The sequence below is a fragment of the Megascapheus bottae genome, chromosome 28 (assembly GCF_031878675.1).
Source record: "Megascapheus bottae isolate mThoBot1 chromosome 28, mThoBot2.hap1, whole genome shotgun sequence".
NCBI classification, from domain to species: domain Eukaryota; kingdom Metazoa; phylum Chordata; class Mammalia; order Rodentia; family Geomyidae; genus Megascapheus; species Megascapheus bottae.
The window spans coordinates 2,602,748-2,622,297 of NC_143536.1; the positions used below are offsets into that span (position 1 = coordinate 2,602,748).

At 53.6% G+C, this 19,550-nt stretch overlaps 1 protein-coding gene and 1 long non-coding RNA gene across 2 annotated transcripts; one reads left to right on the forward strand and one right to left on the reverse strand.

The window, feature by feature from the left end:
- Positions 1–32: 32 nt before the first annotated feature.
- Rilpl1 (Rab interacting lysosomal protein like 1) lies at positions 33–19,459 on the forward strand. Its single transcript, XM_090319890.1, has 7 exons — positions 33–478; positions 3,804–3,954; positions 8,241–8,359; positions 8,727–8,948; positions 11,954–12,126; positions 13,190–13,282; positions 19,009–19,459. The coding sequence occupies exons 1-7, from the start codon at positions 170–172 to the stop codon at positions 19,151–19,153; spliced, it is 1,212 nt and encodes a 403-aa protein (XP_090176016.1). The 5' UTR covers positions 33–169; the 3' UTR covers positions 19,154–19,459.
- Positions 12,065–16,448, reverse strand: LOC150044953 (uncharacterized). The gene is made up of 3 exons (XR_016532907.1): positions 16,006–16,448; positions 14,078–14,241; positions 12,065–12,243 (listed from the first exon to the last, which is right to left on the reverse strand). It is a non-coding gene; the product is annotated as an uncharacterized LOC150044953 (long non-coding RNA).
- Positions 19,460–19,550: the final 91 nt, after the last annotated feature.

Below are 19,550 nucleotides of genomic sequence, written 5' to 3' on the forward strand. Positions count from 1 at the left end.
GACCCGGGCCCGCGCGCGCGCCCGCCCCGCGCGCCCCCGCCCCGCGCGCCCCCCGGGGCTCCGGGAGCGCGGATCGCCGAGCCCGGGGTGGGCCTGGCCGGCGCGGCCTCGGCCGCCCCAAGTTTGGCAGTTGCACTAGTTGTCGGGGTGGCGAGGCCGGGAGCCCGCCATGGAGGAGGAGCGGGGGTCGGCCCTGGCGGCCGAGTCGGCGCTGGAGAAGAACGTGGCCGAGCTGACCGTCATGGACGTGTACGACATCGCGTCGCTCGTGGGCCACGAGTTCGAGCGGGTCATCGACCAGCACGGCTGCGAGGCCATCGCGCGCCTCATGCCCAAGGTCGTGCGGGTCCTGGAGATCCTGGAGGTGCTGGTCAGCCGCCACCACGTCGCGCCGGAGCTGGACGAGCTGCGCCTGGAGCTCGACCGCCTGCGCCTGGAGCGCATGGATCGCATCGAGAAGGAGCGCAAGCACCAGAAGGTGGGCGGGCGGGCGGGGGCCGGGACCCCGGGCGGGGCGGCGGGCCCCAGGGCTGAGTCCCTGGCCCTGTGTGCGTCCTGCGGTATTCACGACTGTAATCGCGATGGCATCCATCAGCGGAGAATGGGGCGTGGGGGGACGGGTGATCTAGGTAGTGATCCTCCGGAAGTGAAGAAACGTCTCAGAAAGTGTGACTGGAGCCACACCAGGCCCAGGAGGTCATCCCACCCCTGAACCCCCACCTAGAGCGACCGGGTGCCTTCCACCAGTGAGCCACCCATTCTCCGAGTTCACCTTCCCAACTTTCTCCCCAGGACCCCCTGTGTAAACCTGTATCCTGAGGAAAAGCACTCCGCGCCTTCCTTCTGTCTCCTGGAATTCTGGGAGCCACAGTGGAGGAAAGGGAAAGATTATGAGTAGAATCGGTCCTAAATGCTAGGGGAGACGGCCCCGGCCCCAGGGGAGGTAGTTTGTGTGTCCCCCAGCCCCGCTAGGGGACAGCTTTAAGGCCAGTATCCACCTGGAGCTGAAGTCTTTGGGAATCCTGGCCTCGCCACTTGGAGAGAGCAGAGGCTCCTGGGCAGAAGGAAGTGGAAATGCGGTTTCCTGCCCCAGCCTCAGCCCTGCTCCCGTCGTCCAACCCTTCAGACTGAGAATGGGAGGAAATCTCTGTCCTTGGGGAACTGGAGCAGGCCCCAACTTGCTGTGTGGCTTTAGGAAATTCAGGTGGCCTCTCTGAGCCTTCCTGGCAGGCCATCCCCTATTGGTTACCTGGATGGATAAGGAAATTGGCCCAAGCTTGGGTGTGCTGCCTTTAACCTGAATGCTAACTGACAGGGCTCAGTGTATTGACCTCTGAGTCCGGCTCTGGAGTCAGGAAGGAAGCTCTGCTCCAAAGCATTTCCCAGGTCACACAGCCTGTTCTAGGAGCAGGGGCAGCTGAGGCCTATGGTTGGGTTTCCTGACTTGCTGGCTGTGTGTGGCCTCTCTGTTCCTCAGTCTCCTAGCTGTAAACAGGCTAATCTTAGGCCCTGCCTTGCTGGGAAGTAGTGAGGATTGGGGTCTGGCCATCCCCCCATGCCCTGTCCCCATCCAGCAGCACCCTTGCTCACTAGGCCTGAGGTCTGGTGATTGTCCAGACAGCTACACCTGCTGCTCTGAGAAAGAGGCAACCAGGAAGGCAGCCGGGAGGGTGAAGAGGCTAGACAGGCACTCAGCCCTGGCTGCAGCCTTCTTCCTCAGTCTGCATCCCTGTGATGGGCTCTAGTGCAGCTGCAAGGGGTACAGGGTGAATCCCTTGATGGGTAACAGGCAGCGAGCGTCCTTAGCGCCTGTACGTGGCGTGGGAGGCCAGGCAGGGCTAAGCAGGCCCTCAGATGCACTTCTCAGCAGCAGCTAGATCCCCAGCGTGGTTCAGGCCACTGGACAGGAACTTAGATGTTTTATACTTGTTTTTCTTAACCATGTCTTAACGATCCAACCTGTACTTCCCTGGCCCTGTGCTCCCATCCAGCCACCTTGAACCCTGACTGTGCTCCACAGTCAGACAGGACTTGGACCGGAGAGCCTGAGGAGGGAGACTTTTATTCCGATTATCTGCTGGTACCCATGTTTCATGTCTGTAATCCTAGCTCCTCAGGACGCCAAACAGGAAAATCTGTGAAAATCAGATCTCCAGTTCTCTACCACAAAAACCACAAGTGGAGATGTGGCTTACATGGTAGAGTGCCAGTCTAGATATAATATATATATATACATATATGTATATGTATATATACATATATATATGTATATATGTATATATATGTATATATATGTATATATGTATATATGTATATATATGTATATATATATATACATTTTTTTCTTTTTTGGGGAGTCGGTCATGGGCGTGAACTCTGGCCTGGGTGCTGTCACTTCCTGTTTTCTAGTGGTCAGTTGGAGAAAAGAATCTCATTGTCTTGCTGGGTGGGGTGGCTCACACCTGTAATCCTAGTTACTCTGGAGGCTGAGATCTGAGGATCAACGTTCAAAGCAAGCCGAGGCACTAAAAAACTAAAGAACGGGAGACTCTTATCTTCAATTAATCACTAGAAAACAGGAAGTGAGGCAGCTTTGAGCTAAAGAGCTTAGGGACAGTGCCCAGGCCCAGCGTTCAAGCCCCATGAACAACAACAACAACAAAAAAAAAAAAAAAACCCAAAGAGTCTCATGGTCTTTCGTGCCCGGCCTGGCTTTGAACCAAGGTCCTCAGATCTCAAGCTCCTGAGTAGTTAGGATTATGGGCATGAGCCACTGCGCCTGGCCTTAGATTACCAGTCTTGAGTGACAAAACTAAATGAGAGCTAGAAATCCTGACTTCAAGCCCATGACCAACAAAAACAACAACAGACCTGCCTCAGGTGAGGCCCTGAGTTCAGATTCTCCTACTCCCCCAAAGTAAAATAGTAATAGTAAAATTATATATATATATATATATATGATGTTGGAGCTGGCCAGCTGGAAGCAGTAAGGGGTATGGGGGGGAAGCAGCACATGACCTAGCCCTTATTCCACAAGTTGTCATCTTGTTGTCCCCTGTCATGGTGACCTTGGAGCAGGACTTGAACAATGAATTATCACTCCTCCCAAGAATTCCCCCCGCCGCAGGCCACCTGGCAGAGAGGATGTTTGGAAAGTTCTTTAGAAAGTGAGTGCAGGCCACACTGGATGTCCGGCCACCTGTCAGCTTGTGGGAAGAGCCAGGCTCAGTGGACATGCCTGGGCACCTTCTGGATGCTGGGCACTGTTTCAAACCTTGGTATAGAGTAATTGTCTGGTTCCCTGAGCCGCCCTTAGAGGAGGAGGCTCCATGGCTTCCTCTCTTCTGGGACAGGAAAGGTTGAATCACTCACCCAGTCCCATTGGGGGCTGCTCTTCGGCTATTGACTGGCTCGTGAGTGGTGAGCAGGGACGGGACTCAGGGAGGATAGACAGGCTGCAGGCTTCCAGGTTACCAGAACTATTTGCTTTGCTTGTCTGTTGCTGATGGCCTGTCTTGAACTTAGGGCTTGGGTGCTGACCCTGAGCTTTGGTGCTCACGGCTGCTGCTCTACCACTTGAGCCATAGCTCCACGTCTAGGTTTTTGGTGGTTAACTGGAGAGAAGCGTCTCAGATATTCTTGCTCCAGCTGGCTTCAAATCATGATCCTTACCATCTCAGCCTCCTGAGTCACTGGGATTGCAGGCCCTGCGTCTCATGAGGAAGGGCCTGGCCTTGCTCCAGATGGGCCAGCAGGGGAAGCCACTGTGCTGGGCAGGTTGTGACCCATGCTGTCCCTGGCAGGAGCTGGAGCTGGTGGAGGACGTGTGGCGCGGGGAAGCCCAGGACCTCCTCTCACAGATCGCTCAGCTTCAGGAGGAGAACAAGCAACTCATGACCAACCTCAACCACAAGGACGTGGGCCTTTCCGAGGATGAGTTCCAGAAGCACGAAGGTAAGGCTGGCTCGATCCTCCTGCTTGGTCACTGCGGAAGCCTGGGGCTCCTGTGAGTCTGTGGGTTTGCACCCTAACTGTACCAGACAGGAGGAGTCTGGTCTCTGTTTACAGATGATCCCAGCCCCAACAGCCTCCCCTCCCCGGGACCGGGCTCACAGCCTGATCTCCTGAGGCTCGGGCTTGCGTGTCGGGGATCAGTGTGTGAACTGATAAATGTACGGCAGGGCACAAATGGTCAGCAGATCGAAGAGCCGAGGCAAGGCCCAGGGCACGGCTGGTGCTGCATCTGGTACTAAGGTCTCAGCGCAGCCCTCGCCAGCCGACACAGTGAGCCCTGCAAGAACCTTGGGTAAGAAGCAAATACAAAGCCAGGAACTAGTGCTCACCCTGTAATCCCAGCTTTTCAGGAGACTGAGATCTGAGAATCACAGTTCAAAGCCAGCCATGAGCAGGAAAGTTTGTGAGGCTCTTACCTCCAATTAAGTACCACAAAAAGCTTGAAGTGGAGGTATGTATGGCTCAAGTGTAGAGTGCAGAGTGCTAGCCTTGATCAAAAATAGTTATAGACAGTGCTGAGGCCCTGAGTTCAAGCTCCATGACCAGCACACACACACACAGAACCTTAGAAATAAAATTTTGCACCGGGTGCAGTGGCTCACACCTGTAATCCTAGCTACTCAGGAGGCTGAGAACTGAAGATCTCGGTTTAAAGGTTCAAAGCCAGCCCAGGCACTAAAAAGTCCATGAGACTCTTATCTCCAATTAACCACTGGAAAACTGAAAATAGCACTGTAGTTCCAAGTGGTAGAGTGTTAGCCTTGAGCAAGAAAGCTCAGGGACAATACCCAGGCCCTGAGTTCAAGCCCCACTACCACCAAAAAAAAAAAAATAGGACCAGGAATTTGGCCTAGGGGTAGAGTGCTTGCCTAGCATGCACGAAGACCCAGGGTTTGATTCCTCGATACCACATATGTAGAAAAAGCTGGAAGTCTTGTTGTGTCTCTAGTGGTAGAGATCTAGCCTTGAGAAAGCACAAGGACAGTGCTCAGGCCCGAGTTCAAAGTCAGGATGGGGAAGAAAAAAAAAAAGGAGAGAGAAATTTTTTTTAAATGCTCAAAGCTGGATGCAGTAAGTAGTACATGTCTATAATTCATGCACTTGAGAATGATCTCACAACTTCAGAATTGGCCAAGGCTAACCAGAGACTCTCCTTTCTCTTTTCTTTTGTCCCCCCCCCTTAATCTTGGGGCTTGAATTTGGGGCCTGGGCGCTCTCCTTGAGCTTTCCCAAGACTAATGCTCTACCACTTGTGCCATCACACCACTTCTAACTTTTTTATGTGTATGTGGTACCAAGGAATCAAACCCAGGACTTCATGTATGCTAGGTAAGCACTCTACCACTAGGCCACACTCCTGGCCCAGAAACCCTATCTTAAAAAAAGAAGAAAAAAGGCACATGTCTAACTGGGCGGCCTGTGTCTCAGCCTGACTGAATTACTGCCTTGGCCAGCTTATTACTTTTCTGAGTCTGTAGCCTTGCCTGAAATGTGGGTATCACCAGGCAGGGTTGGTGAGGGAGCATGTGCTGGCTCGGCTTTTGGGAAACACTGGGGGAACCTTGCTGTCACCTGTTTTACAACAGTCCTATGGCTGTACCTGCTGCCCAATTCGAGTAGCCCGTCTCTAGTACATTCAGAGTTGCCCCCCAATACCACAGGTTTGGAAGGTTTTCATCACTCAAAACAAACAAAAAAGCCAAACAGTGGAAGGCATGGTGGGGCACATACCTGTAATCCCAGCACTCGGCACTTAGGAGGCTGAGGCAGGAGGATCTTGAGTTTGAGGCCAACCTGGGCTACATAGATTTATAAAAGAACAAAGGAAGAAGATCGGGAAGGAGGGGAGGCACCTCGACACCTTCCAGCTATGGCAACCCTGCCCTGCCTTGCACTGGCTCAAGCATCCCCCAGTCCACTTTCTGTCCCTGTGCCCCTGCCTTTCCTGGGGGTTTTGAGGTGCGGTGCCTTCCAGTGTGGGGCCTTTGGTGTCTGGCTTCTCTGCCTTGGCACAGTGTGTTTGAACTTTCTCCGGGTTTGGTCTGGCAGTGTTTACTTGATTCCACAGGGCTGATCACAGCCACGGCTATACTGGTTTGTCTTTCCCGGCTGTGAGTCGTATGGAGTGAGCAGCGAACATCTATCTGCACTGTGAAAATACCTTCACTGTCTGAGTCGTGGACTGAAAATGTACCTGCTGGGTCATGGGAGAAACAGGCTGAACTTGGTTGAGAATCTGTGTCTGTGTGCGTGCGTGCCTGCACACACACGCACAAACATGTGTCAGTAGTGGGGCTTAAACTCAGGTTTCTTGCTCTTTCTCATGGCTGGGGCACTTAAGCCATGCCTAGCATTTTGCTGGTTCATTGGAAATGGAGTCCTCCAGACTTTTTTGCCCAGGCTGCCTTTGTACCTTAGTTCTCCAGGTCTCAGTTTCTGGTAGCTAGGATTACAGGGCACACAGGGGCTTCTGGAAGTGACCCGAGGAGCCCTTGGCCCCTGAGCTATGGTGGTTAGAAGCGCAACTCTCAGCCGCCTCCTCACGTCCACACAGCTACCTCCGAGGCCTGAGCTTGCGTTGCTCCCCAGCTTTCTCCTTGATTGCTGGGCTTGCCGGGCAGCAGCCCACACATGCGTGTTGACACCCTCTTGAGTGCCCTTCAGTGGGGTCCAGCCGGCTCCCCAGGGATAGCCTGGGCAGCCTCTCCAGCTGGTCCCTGCTGCAGCCCCGCTGGATGTTGAGGCCGCTGGATGCCAAGCATGCCTGCTTGGTTATTTTTATTTTGCATGCAAACTGGGAACACAAGGACAAAGCATCTCTCGTTCTGCTAGAGAAATGAGCCCGGGTTGGTGGGGCAAGTGCAGGGCAGAGGCTAGGACTGGTCTGAGGATTTGGGGGCCTGACTCCTGGTGTAGGAGTGGAACATGTTTGCAGGCCTCTCCTGGCAGTCATGGGCATGGACTCAGCCCCCTCTTGCCGCTTCTGGAAGCTTCCAGATTACAAATCACTGCCCTGTCCCCTGGTTTTAGAACTATCATGTGAACTGGCAGGCACCCAACAGATACCACTTGTTAGCTGGGGCAGGGGAATCAGAGGTGTGCACAGGATCCGAACAGGCAAGTGGGGTACAAAGAGATGCTCAAAGGACTTAAAACATCCAAGCCTGGAGGGCAGCCAGCCCCAGGCCCTCATGCTGTAAGACAGAATGCTGTAGGACAAAATGGAAGGAATTTGGGCTTTTTTTTGGTGGGGGGGGTGTCATGGAACTTGAACTCTGGGGCTGGGCGCTGTTCCTGAGCTCTTCAGCTCAAGGCTACCACTCTATCCTTGAGCCAAGCCCCACTTCCCATTTTCTAGAGATTAATTGGAGATAAGAGTCTCATGGATTTTTTTTTTTTTTTAGTGCCTAGGCTGGCTTTGAACCAGGCTGGCTTTGAACCTTGATCCTCAGATCTCAGCCTCCTGAGTAGCTAGGATTACAGACGTGAGCCACCTCACCCACCGTGCCTGGCTAATGTAGGCTTTTGTTGTTGTTGTTGTTGTTAGAAAATAAAAATAAAAAGAACAGGTACTCATGGCTCATGCCTATAATCCCAGCTATTTAGGAGGCTGAGATCTGAGGATCACAGTTTAAAGCCAGCCTAGGCAAATAAATCCAAGAGGTTCTTATCTCCAGTTAACTAGCAAAAAACCCAGACTGGAGCATTAGCCTGTAGCAAACATGCTGAGACAGATTGGGAGGCCCTAAACTCAAATACCAGCACACAATAGAAGGAAGCTAAGTATCAGTGGCTTGGGCCTGGAATCCTAGCTATTCAGGAGGCTGGGATCTGAGAATCATGCTTTTAAGCCTCCCCAGGCAGGAAAGTGTGTGAGATACCTGTCTCCAATAAACTATTCAGAAAAAGCCTAAGTGATAGAAGAAGCCCAGGCCCAGATTTCAAGCCCTAGGACCTAGAAAGGCATCAATCACTGGATTTAGGGCCCAGCCCTAAATTAATTACCCCTGCAAAGACCCTCTTTTCAATAGGGCTGTGTCTTGGAATTGCCAGGAGGCCACTGAGTGGCACTGAACCTAGGCAGGGCCTGAGCCAGTGTGCACCTTGCCACAGGGGCCTTGGTGGCAGGGTTCAGATTCTCAAAGGACACCCTGAGAATGGTTTCTGTGCCAGGGCCCTGGGAAGAGCTGACCCCAGATCCCAGTTCCCTGTCTCAACATCCCTAGGCATGTCAGAGCGGGAGCGACAGGTGATGAAGAAGCTGAAGGAGGTGGTGGACAAGCAGCGGGACGAGATCCGTGCCAAGGATCGGGAGCTGGGCCTGAAAAACGAGGATGTGGAGGCGGTGAGTGGTGCCTCCCCTTCCAGCCTCCTCCACTTCCTCTACTGCCCACCCTTGGAAGCCTCAGCCTGGAAACAAACCCCTGGCCCCACCCTTTGTGCCTTTGGAATTCAAGCCTGAGTTAGAATAACATTCCTTCTCAAGGCCTGCGACTGCCCATTGGGAAATTTGTCCTGGTGTATTAACCCTAACAAGATCCTTAGGTCCCATCTGCCATAATGATACCTTAGTGATTATATAATTGTCCATCTCTGATGTCAAACAGTCCCTAAAATGTAAATAGATTTCCAGCAGGGTCCACCCAAAGGTTCTCAGTATGCACCCCGAGTAACTGTTTCTGGCCCTGCACAATGGCCCCTTCTCCCTGCAGCTGCAACAGCAGCAGACACGGCTAATGAAGATCAACCACGACCTTCGGCACAGGGTCACTGTGGTGGAAGCTCAGGGGAAGGCTCTGATCGAGCAGAAGGTGGAGCTGGAGGCAGATCTACAGACCAAGGAGCAGGAGATGGGCAGCCTGCGGGCAGAGCTGGGGAAGCTTCGAGAGCGGCTGCAGGGGGAGCTGAGGCCGAATGGAGAGGAGGAGCCTGAGGTGAGTGGGAAGCCAGAGCTGGGCCACTGCATGAGTCACTGGCCATGGGGTGGCACGTGGCCCTAGTCCTAGACACATACCCAAGACATTTGAAAGTGTAGAGATGGCCACAGCAGCATTGCTTGACTCGAGGTGAGCCGGGCGCTTCTGGCAAACTTGTAATCCGAGCTACGCGGGATGCTGAGATCCGAGGATTGGGACGAGGGTGGGGCGTAGTCAGTAAATTTCCACACCACCTGCCCTCCTTGATCCTGTGCTGGCACAGGCTTCACTCTGCTCATCTTCCTATTGATACATCCCACTGAAGCTGGGATGGCAGACAGGAGCCGCCAGCACTCAGCTTTATTTTTTTTTTTTCCAGTCCTGGGGCTTGAACTCAGGACCTGGGCACTGTCCTTGGACTTTCTCAAGGCTGGAGCTCTACTACTTGAGCCTCAGCACCACTTCTGGCTTTTTCTGTGCGTGTGGTACCAAGGAATCGAACCCATGTCCTCGTGCATGCCAGGCAAGCACTCTACCACTAGGCCAAACTCCGAGTCCTCTTCAGCTTTTTATTGGTTGAGATGGTGTCTCATGAACTTTTCTGCCCGGGCTGGCTTTGAACCATGATCTTTCCTGCTTAGCCTCCGACCAGCAGGGATGACAGGGGGGCTTCCCTGCTCAGCTGCATCTGCATTCTCTAAGATGCAGTTCAGACTCAAAGGTGTCACAGAGCCAGACCGGCCTGGACACCTGTCTGGACAGGATAGAACTCAGGCTTAGGTTCTGCCTGTGGGCCTGAAAAGTCCCACGTGTGACCAGAGCGCGGTGGTCCCCTGTGCCGGGCACTAATGTGAGCCTGCTGGCCAGGAGGCTGAGTCTCAGAGCGGAGGCCGGGGTCCCAGGCTGTTGCTGTCTGTGGCCTCTGGACAGCTTGTCAGCCCGCCTCCTGGGCATTACCGTATCTCTGATACCCTGGCTGTGCCCAGACAGGCTCCGGGGACCAACAAACAAGGGCAGAGGCCTGGCTTGTCAGAGCTGACCCGAGCCACCTTAGTCCTCCTGGAAGGGCCTAGAAGGGCCACTGCCCAGCCTTGCTGCCACCTAGGGAACAGGCTCAGCTCTCAGGCCAGGCCTGCGCTGCCCACTGTCCTGGTGGAGCCCCAGGCTTTCCTCTCCTTACATTTGGGACGGTAGTGCCCGGAGTCAGGGCAGCCCCATGCCTGGCTAGAACTCCACAGACTTTGGGGATCAGAGCCATCTATTCCTAGAGGAAAGGACAGGGGGCCTGTGTGTCTGGGTGGGTATGCATCACAGTGGGCGTGGGGAGAGGGGTTCAGAGCGAGGACCTTGGATGTTATACAGAGTGCCCTTAGAAGTACCGCTGGGTGGCTGGGCATGGTGGCACTGCCTCAGGAGACAGACAGGTGGTATGATTGCTACTTCAGAGCCAGCCTGGGCTGCATAGCAAGACCTTGTGGAATGGAGAGAGCCAATAAGGGAGGGAGGATTATGGAGGGGGAGGGAAGGTCCCGAAGGAGCCTCTTTGAGATAAGGGTATGGGAACCTGAAAGGCTCTGCCCCTCCCTGAAGTGTGGGGACCCCTGTGAGGTGGCCCTGCGGGGAGAGGCAGGTTCCTGTGCCTGGCTGACCCGTCTGGGCAGCAGGGGTCCAGCCCCTGGGGTCCTGTGTTACCCTGGGGGTTGTAGGCACAGGGGTGGGCCAGCATTAGCGGGGCGGTAGATCTCAGATGCCCAAGGAGGTGCCCAGTGTGAAGCTGGAGAGCAGGGCGACCACAGGCCACCTTTCTTCTGCCCACTAAGATGACCAGATTCTGAGGCTAGCTCCCTCCCCAAGACCTGCCCAGTGACTTTGCTGTCACCTGATCTGCCTGGCTCCAGGTGTCGCCTTTCAAGTGCCCCTTCTCAGAACAGTCTGTCCTCCTGCCTAGGCCAGTGGGGCCTGGACTCTCTCCAGAGGCCTCAGCCTTGGCATCACTCCTGTCCTGGCTGCAGTTCCCGCCTCCCCTGCCTCTGTGAGACCGAGGGTGGATGACATAGCTACTCCCATCCCTCTTGCCCTCATTCCAGAACTTTCCTAGAGCTGGCCTAGCCTTTGTCTGTTATAGACTGTGGACCACTGGAAACCAGAGGGCCAGCGGCTGGCTGACTTGGGGGCAGCTTGCAAAACCGCCCTTACTGAAAGGTGACTCACACCTGCTCAGGAAACAGAGGTCTGAGGAGCGAGGAGCTTAGTTCAAAGCCAGCCTGGCAGTCAAGTCTGTGAGATTCTTATCTCCAATGAACAAGCAAAAAATCTAGAAATGGAGCTGTGGCTCAAGTGGCAAAGTGCCAGCCTGGAGGGAAAAAGCTGAGATCCTAAGTTCTAGACCCAGGACTGGCATATCTCTCTGTGTCTCTCTCCCTGTCTCTCTCTGTCTCTGTCTCTCTGTCTATGTCTCTCTCTCTCTCTTACTCACACACACAAACACACACACACACACACCACAGATAAACTTGGTTACATGTCTTTTTCTCTTGTTGTCTAAAAAGGTCCCTGTTCTGACAGAAGCAGGGAGGAGGCTGGGTCGGCTGGCGGCCCCGCATGATGTTGGGGTGTCTGTGTGTGTTGGGGGTGGGCGGGAGAAGCCCCCGGGGGAAGTGACTGAGTGTGACTTCATTTCAGATGAGAAGGAGCTGAGATTTGTCTGGGGGCTGTGTTCCACCCCCTTGAGTCACACTAGCACTAGTGGAGAGGGAGAGGGGCAGGTTTCGAGGGCGGGGATTAGAAGTGGGTGCTTCTCAGCCTCAGTGCAGGGCCGGAGATGCAGGCCTGCTGTAGCAGCTGGCTGCTGACACCCCCTCCTCAGGAGACTCAGGCTATCTGCAAGGGCTTAAAATAAAGCAGGGCCCTGAGCAAGCTGCCCACGCCCTGGGGGTGGACGATGTGAGCTCCATCAGGATGCAGAGTGGGCGCTAGCACCCGGCCCGCCAGGAATTTATTAGTAACATCTTTGCCCCCTCCAGATGGAGCCCAGTGGAGAGGAGGGCGTCTCAGATGCTGAGAAGGCGGCTCTGGATCTCAAGGACCCCAACCGCCCCCGGTTCACGCTGCAGGAGCTACGGGACGTGCTGCACGAGAGGAATGAGCTCAAGTCCAAGGTATTCTTGCTGCAGGAGGAACTAGCCTACTATAAGAGGTGAGAGTCCCGGGCTGGGTGTGGTGTGCTTCTCCAGTCAGTCCCAGCTCTGGGAGGCAGAGGCAGGAAGATCCTGGGCCAGGCCCGACCCAACATCTTAAAAGCTTAAAATCCAATCTGAAAAATAAACTCAATCAAGAAAAGGGGGGGTGGGTATGAGAGTACTTATAGAGCAAGTATGGGGCTGAATTCACCATGATGCAATTTAATAAATAATAAATAAGACAGTTTAAAATAATAAAAAGAGCTGCGTGCTAGTGCTTCAAGTCTGTAATCCTAACAACTTATGAGGCTGAGATATGAGGATCATGTTTCAAAGCCAGCCTGGGCAGGAAAGTCGGTGAGATTCTTTTTGTTGTTGGTGGTGGTGGTAGTCATGGGGCTTGAACTCTGGGCCTGGGAGTTGTCCCTGAGCTCTTCAACTCAAGGCTACCACCCTACCCCTGAAGCCACAGTGCCACTTCCAATGTTCTGTTGATTAATTGGAGTCTCATACACTTTAGTGCCTGGGCTGGCTTTGAACTGAGATCCTCAGATCTCAGCTTCAGCCTCCTGAGTAACTAGGATTACAGGCATGTGCCACCGTGCCTGGCTTGTGAGACTCTTAAAGTAGAGCTGTGGCTCAAGTGGTAGAAACAAAAAAGCTCAGGGACAGTGCCAAAGCCCTGAGTTCAAGCCCCAGGACTGGTAAAACAAAACACAGATTTAAATACCAGGCATTGATGACTCGCACCTGCAATCCTCACTACCCAGGAGGCTGAGACCGGAGGATTCTGGTGTAGAGCCAGCCCACCTAGGAAACCTGGTAAGAGTCTCTTCTCCAGCCTTTGGGATCTTCAACACATCCCATTAAAGCTTTGCTCACTGGGTCAAAAGGCTGATCCTCCCTCTGATGGGAGACTAGTACGGGGAGGCCAGGCCGGAGGCAGGCATCCAGGCAGAGGCCACTTCACCTCCTGGGATTCCTCCACAGTATGCCTCTTCATTAAGCTGTCCCCTTTTGGAATGTTCAACTCGCACAGAAGTTTTGACCGATTTGTCTCATATCTCTTAACTCTTCCAGTGAAGAATTAGAAGAGGAAAATCGAATACCCCCACCTCCACCCATGGCACACCTGAGAATGTCCCCCCAGCCAGAATCTGGGATCAAGCGACTGTAAGTGACACTTCCAGCACAGGGCACGTGGTTGGTTCTCTTTGCACTTGGCTTGACCCTGTGGTTTACGCATCTTCTGACTGTAGCTCCGGGGTACCTGTTCCCAGGGACCCTGCGTGTCTTGCCTGCTTCACATTGCCTGTAACTTGGCCCTAGGTTCTTAATGGTTTGGAGGTGTGAGTGGACCCCAGTTCTGGCTAGAGATGAACATTCCTTAGGGATGAAGCCTGGTGCCAGAAAACATTGTTCCCATTCCCCAGACCTTTCTTTTTTTCCTTTTTCTTTTCTTTTTTTTTTTTGTGTGTGTGTAGGTCATAGGGCTTGAACTCAGCCTGGGCGCTATCTCGAAGCTCTTCAGCTCAAGGCCATCACCCTACTCTTGAGCCAAGTCCTGCTTGGCATTTTTTAGAGGTTAATTGGAGATAAGAATCTCAGGTCCTTTTGTGCCCTGGCTGGCTTTAAGCCTTGATCCTCAGATCTCAGCCTCCTGAGGAGCTAGGATGACAGGCGGGAGCCACCATACCAGGCTTCCCCAGACCATTCTTTCATGTGTGCTGGTTCTGAGCTTTTGTGCTCAAAGCTCTACCACTTGAGCCATCATTTCCACTTCCGCCCCCCCCCCTTTTTTGGTGGTGCTTAATTGGAGGTAAGAGGCTCACTGATTTTGTTGTTCAGGCTGGCTTTGAACCCCACTCGTCAGATCTGAGCCATTTGAGTAGCTATGTTGGCAAGGTGGAAGCCACCAGCGTTCTGCTCCCCAGACCTCCCCTGGCAGTGGAGACTCAGGGAACCTACCGTCCCAGTTTGTTTGGTCCAGCTTGAAGCTCAGTCACATTCAGATCTTGTTTCCTCTATTCATGACTTGGTTTCTTTTCGGTGGGCTCCATTCTCATTCAAGCGCTCCCAGACCTGGGGCAGCGGTGTGGCAAAATGTCAGCTCAGGAGTCTTTTCCAGTTTTCTAGAAGTTAATTGGAGGTAAGAGTCTCAGGGACTTCTGTTCCCCGGCTGGCTTTGAACTACAGTCCTCAGATCTCAGCCTCCTGAGTAGCTAGGATTATAGGCCTGAGCTACTGTCGCCCAGCTAGTAGCCAGTTCTATTGTATCTGAAACTGTAGTTCAGATTCTGTCTCCCCGCCCCCTAATCAGATCCACAGAAAGTAGTCAAATCTCATAGGATCAGCCCTAAACCAGTTAGGTTTATGTCTGTGTTCTCATTCCTGAAGCTTAGAATAACTATTTATTTATTTGCTGGTCCTAGGGCTCGAACTATAGGCCTGGGTGCTGTCCCTAAGCTGCTTTTGCTCAAGGCAAGTCCTCTACCCTTGATACACAGTGCCACTCTGGCTTTTTTTTTTTCCCTATTTTTCAGTAGTTTATTAGAGATAAGAGTCTCAAGGACTCTCTTGCCTGGGCTGTCTTCAAACCATGATCTTCAAATCTCAGCCTCCTAAGTAGCTAGGATTATAGCCATGAGCCACCAACCCTGGCTAGCATGACTTCTGAGTTCACGGCATTCCCATGGGCTGAAGTCGGTCCTGTTGATCTGAGTGCTAGACAGACAGCTGGTCCTCGGCAGCTTCATCTGAGCGGAGTGAAGGCCCCAGCAGCCTTAGTGCAGTAAAACAGTAATTGTTTCCAAAACTGGGCTTCTTGGACTTAAAGTCTATTCCAGCACCCTTACTTTTTAATAAGATACTTAAGAGTTGGGGCCGGGTGCAGTGGCTCACGCCCGTAATCCTAGTTACTCAGGAGGCTGAGATCCGAGGATCGAGGTTTTTCAAAGCCAGCTCAGGCATTAAAGTCTGTGAGACTCTTATCTCCAGTTAACCACCAGAAAACCAGAACTGGTGATGTAGCTCAAGGGGTAGGGTGGTACCCTTGAGCTGAAGAGCTCAGGGACAGCACCCAGGCCCAGAATTCAAGTCCTACAACTGAGAAAAAAAAAAAAAAAGAGTTGGGTCTTGTCAGTCTAGACTTGGGTGAAATCTAGAAAAAAGTCATCAGAATTAGCCCACAGGTAGAATTCTGTCTACACTAGAATAGGCTACAATGTCTCCCTGCTTTTCCAGATGGTATTTGCAGAGCCCTTCTCCCCCCTAGCCTGTCCTGGCCAGTGCGCTAAGCCTGGCATGGGCAGCAGATGGAAGGAATGAGCCCCAGAGAGACAGACACCGACAAGGAGAAAGAGCAGGAGGCCAGCACTTCCTGTCCATGGGTGCAGGTGGTCAATCTCGTGGCAGCCTGGCCTTCTAGATTGCTGGGGGGAGCCAGCCCACACAAAAGGCTTTTGACAGCACTGTCAGGACACTGGCTGCCTTTGTCCTTGGCTGCTGCCTGGGCACCAAGGTCTGTGACCTCTTATGCTAGGAGGATCCCAGGGCATGGACGGAAGTTCTGAGGTGACGCTAAGCGCACTGTCCTCCCCTGCACCCATCTAGTCCATTTGGTCTCTTCTGCCAATCCTTCAGGCAGTGCCAGCTCGGCTTTGTGCCCCTCGTAGGGTTTTTCCCCCACTGTCTCATCCCGCAGAAATTATTAACAATCACCACGGAGGACTGAAGGCCTCATCAGCATGAGCACTTGAGTGGGGCAGCATCCCAACTTCTCAGATGAAGAAACTGAGTCCCAGGCAGCCCCTAGACTTCACTTAGACTAGGGCTGTCCTGTTGGGAAGGCTCAAGGTCAGGCATCTCTCCTCCCTCCTCCGTTTTTCCTTACTTGCCTCCCAAGTCTCCAGTTGTGGCTGCTGCTTGGGTTCCTTATCTCTCAAAAGCACCACACTCGGGCTGGGAGTTTGGCCTAGTGGTAGAGTGCTTGCCTGGCATGCACGAAGACCTGGGTTTGATTCCTCAATACCACATACATAGAAAAGCCGGAAGTGGTGCTGTGGCTCCAGTGGTAGGGTGCTAGCCTTGAGGAAAGCCCAAGGGCAGTGCTCTGGCCCTGAGTTCAAGCCCCAGGATAGGCCAAAAAAAAAAAGCACCCCAAGCCAGAAACGTCACAGCCGACATTTCTAAGCTGAACACAGGGAACCAGAAACTCCTGCTCTCCTGCTGCCAGTCACCAGTGTGCCTAAAGATAATCCAAGAATAGCGGTGACCCTGCAGCTGCTGGCCAAAGAGAATGGACTGGCACTGCCCAGGGAGGGTCATGCGGGAGCACTAAGTGACTTCACCTTGTCCCCAGGGACTGGCAGCACCCCCTCCCCCTTGTGGTTTTGGCCTCACAATCCCCTCCCCCCTCCCCCCCACAGTGGCTGCTGCCAGGCAGGGGTGGAGGCTGTGGCTGATAGGGACACATGGGAGCGAGGCTGCTGTGTGAGGGGCAGTGTGGGGGCGGGGAGGCTTAGCTCAGACCTGGACTTAAAAACCAGAAAGCATGGCTTTGGTGTAGGCAGCTGCCCCCAAATGGTTGCAGCCACAGTGCCTTCTGTCTCTATTCTCCTCCTCCCCGCTGCCCCTCCTCCAGCCAGCAGGAAATAGCTTCTCACACCGCCCCTGACTCTTTTGGAATGCCACTTGCTAGAACTTCACTTGGTTTGCAGCTTCCAGAAATACTGGGTGGGGAGGGAGAAGTTAAAACGAGCGACACCACATCCAGAACACGAATGCTTGGCCCCCCCACAATCACGGAAGGGAAGTGGCCGTCCCTCTGTGGTGGCACCTGTGGCTGTTCAGGGAAGGGACTGCCTTTGGGGAGCCATGTGGGACGCACATTTGTCACTTGGCTGGGACACTCTAGGTGACAAATCTGGCCCCTAACCAGGCCCCAAGCCAAGCCCAGCAGTGCCAGGGGGAGCAGGTTATCTCTTCACACAGTGTCTGAGGCTGCTGCCAGGCAGGACAGGTGTCTTAGCACAGGTGGATACAGAAAAGGGGGACTTAGAGCCCCTGGCAAACCACCTGTGCCTGGCAAACAGCAAGACAGCTTTTCACTGTGAGCTCTGGTGCCTGGCTAGCGTCTGTTCAGCCCTGCGCCCAGCACAGGGTCAGGTGACCAGTTAGTGCTGACCCTCATTCAGAGGGTCAGGGACACAGCTTCTCTGCTTCGGTCTTTGTCCTGTCTGCCCCATGTCCTCACCTGGCTGTCACCCCTGCTTTGGGGGTGTGGAGATGTGGAGGGGAGCCGGGGGTCACCATGGAGCTCCTAGAGTGTGCTGGGCTCCCCAGTCCCCATGCCCGGCCCACTCCCGCAGGGCTGTCCCGAGCTCTGTGCTTCCTTGGGGGACAACCATCTTGGACATCACCCATGGGCTTAAGCAATGTAATGTATTCATACATCCTGGCTCTGGACACCAAGATCAAGGCTGCGTGCAGGGGAACCAGTTTGGGAGCTCTGCTCTTTGGGGGTTTGCTGGCTGTGGGAAGGGAACGTCATCCATCCCTGCCGGTCACCACACCATTGTCCCTGTGGGCATGTCTGTATCCAGATTCCCCATTTATAAAGAAGGATGCCGCAGACTGGGGCATGCTCTGCTGTGGCCACTTTCTGAGAGGCCCTGCTACCCCTCCAGTCATAGGCAGAGGTGCTGAGGGCACGGGGAGAGGGGCACAGGTCACCCTGCAGTGCGCCCTCAGCTGGGCTTCCTGGTCACGCCACGTCTGTTTTTGTCTTCTGTGTCTCTCTGGACTTCGGGACCAGGATCTTTACAGCCATCTTGCCCATGGTGGCAGCTGGACTGATTGTAGATGACCCTGCGCTGCAGCCTGCCTGGAGACTCGTTTCCCTTGTAGGCACTGTGTGGTTTGGGCTTTCTGGTGAGCTGTGCCGGGGAGTGTGTGAGGCTGCCGCTGGGGCTGCATGGCAGTCGGCCATCTGCGTGTTGGCATCTCAAGTGTTGGCATCTCAAGTGGTGTCGGGTGTGACTGCAGATGCCTCTGGTTGTGCTTGACCTACACGAGTGGAATTCTCAGCACGGTCACCAATAATTCTTTTTGTTTCTTCTGTTTCCCTTCTAAAAACCACCTTGCCCATGATCCAGTAAAGAAGGTTCTATAAGTGACGGGTCAGTAATCCACGCCCTGGTCCCGAGTGGCACTAACACTGAGTTTTCCATGCCTATGCCATGCTCGGAGCTTTCTAAACTGCCTGGTCTACCAGTGGTTACCAGTGGTCAGCTGTGGGTCCATTGCAGTGGGCAGTGGGGAGCCGGGGTCTGCCATCTCCTTGTCGGGAGCGCTAACTGGCTTTCCTGCTTATTTCAGCCAGGCAGAAGCAAAACCTAACATACGTGGCTGCTGCTTGGGGCCAGCTAATTCCCCGACTGCAGGCACATACCCCATAGCACTGAGTCAGGGGCCAGGGAGAACTTCCCTCCTGCACTTGGCTTGCCCTTGCCACCTTGGCCAGTTATGATGACGTATCGTAAGGGCTTCAGCACGTTCGAGGCCCGGAGCTGCAAACCCAGCACTGCAGAACAGGAAAGCCATATTGATGTCCTATGGCTTTGTACTCCCACAGATCTCGAGGACCCCAAGTAGCAGGCAGGTGGAACCTCCACAGACCTACCGTGCCCTGCTCATGTGACCTCCCAGGTGCTGAGACTAAAAGCCACGGGGCAGGAAGCCCCTCCTGTGACCTACATCATCCCCAACTCCCTTGTGGTGAACTGATTTGCTCTTAGCCCGCTGCTATGTTACTGGCATTGCAAGAAAGAAAGAAAAAAAAAAGGGGGATCTGCACAGCCCAGGGAAGGCTCTCATTTCTCTCTTTTCCATTCTGAAAGGTTTAGCTTCTTCTCCCGGGACAAGAAGCGCCTGGCTAACACGCAGAGAAACTCTCACATCCACGAGTCCTTTGGCCAGTGGGCAAATAGCCACCGAGACGACGGGTACACGGAGCAAGGGCAGGAAGCCCTGCAGCACCTGTGACCTGTGACCTTGGACCCAGAAGTGCCCTCAGCCCATGTGGGCTTACTGCCTCAGGCCTCTGGGGGGCAGGCACACCCTCAAAATGGACCCCTCAAACAAACTGTCTGCTTTGAGGATGAACATTGGAAAACGGATGCCAAACTCTAAAGAAAAGTTTATTTATGCCTAGGGCTATCACCGTTTATAGTAGATGCCTCTGACCCCTAGGATATATATTTAATAGTCCTGTGAACCGAAGACAGATGTTGCATTAACTTTAGTAACCAGCTTCTTCTGGCCAAATATATCCCTCAACGTTCTAACTGCTATTTGACTTGTTTTGTAATAGTTTTATGTGTAGAGGTTTTATTTGCACCTTTGTCATACTTGAGCGGGAGGCTGGGAAATGGCAGCTTTT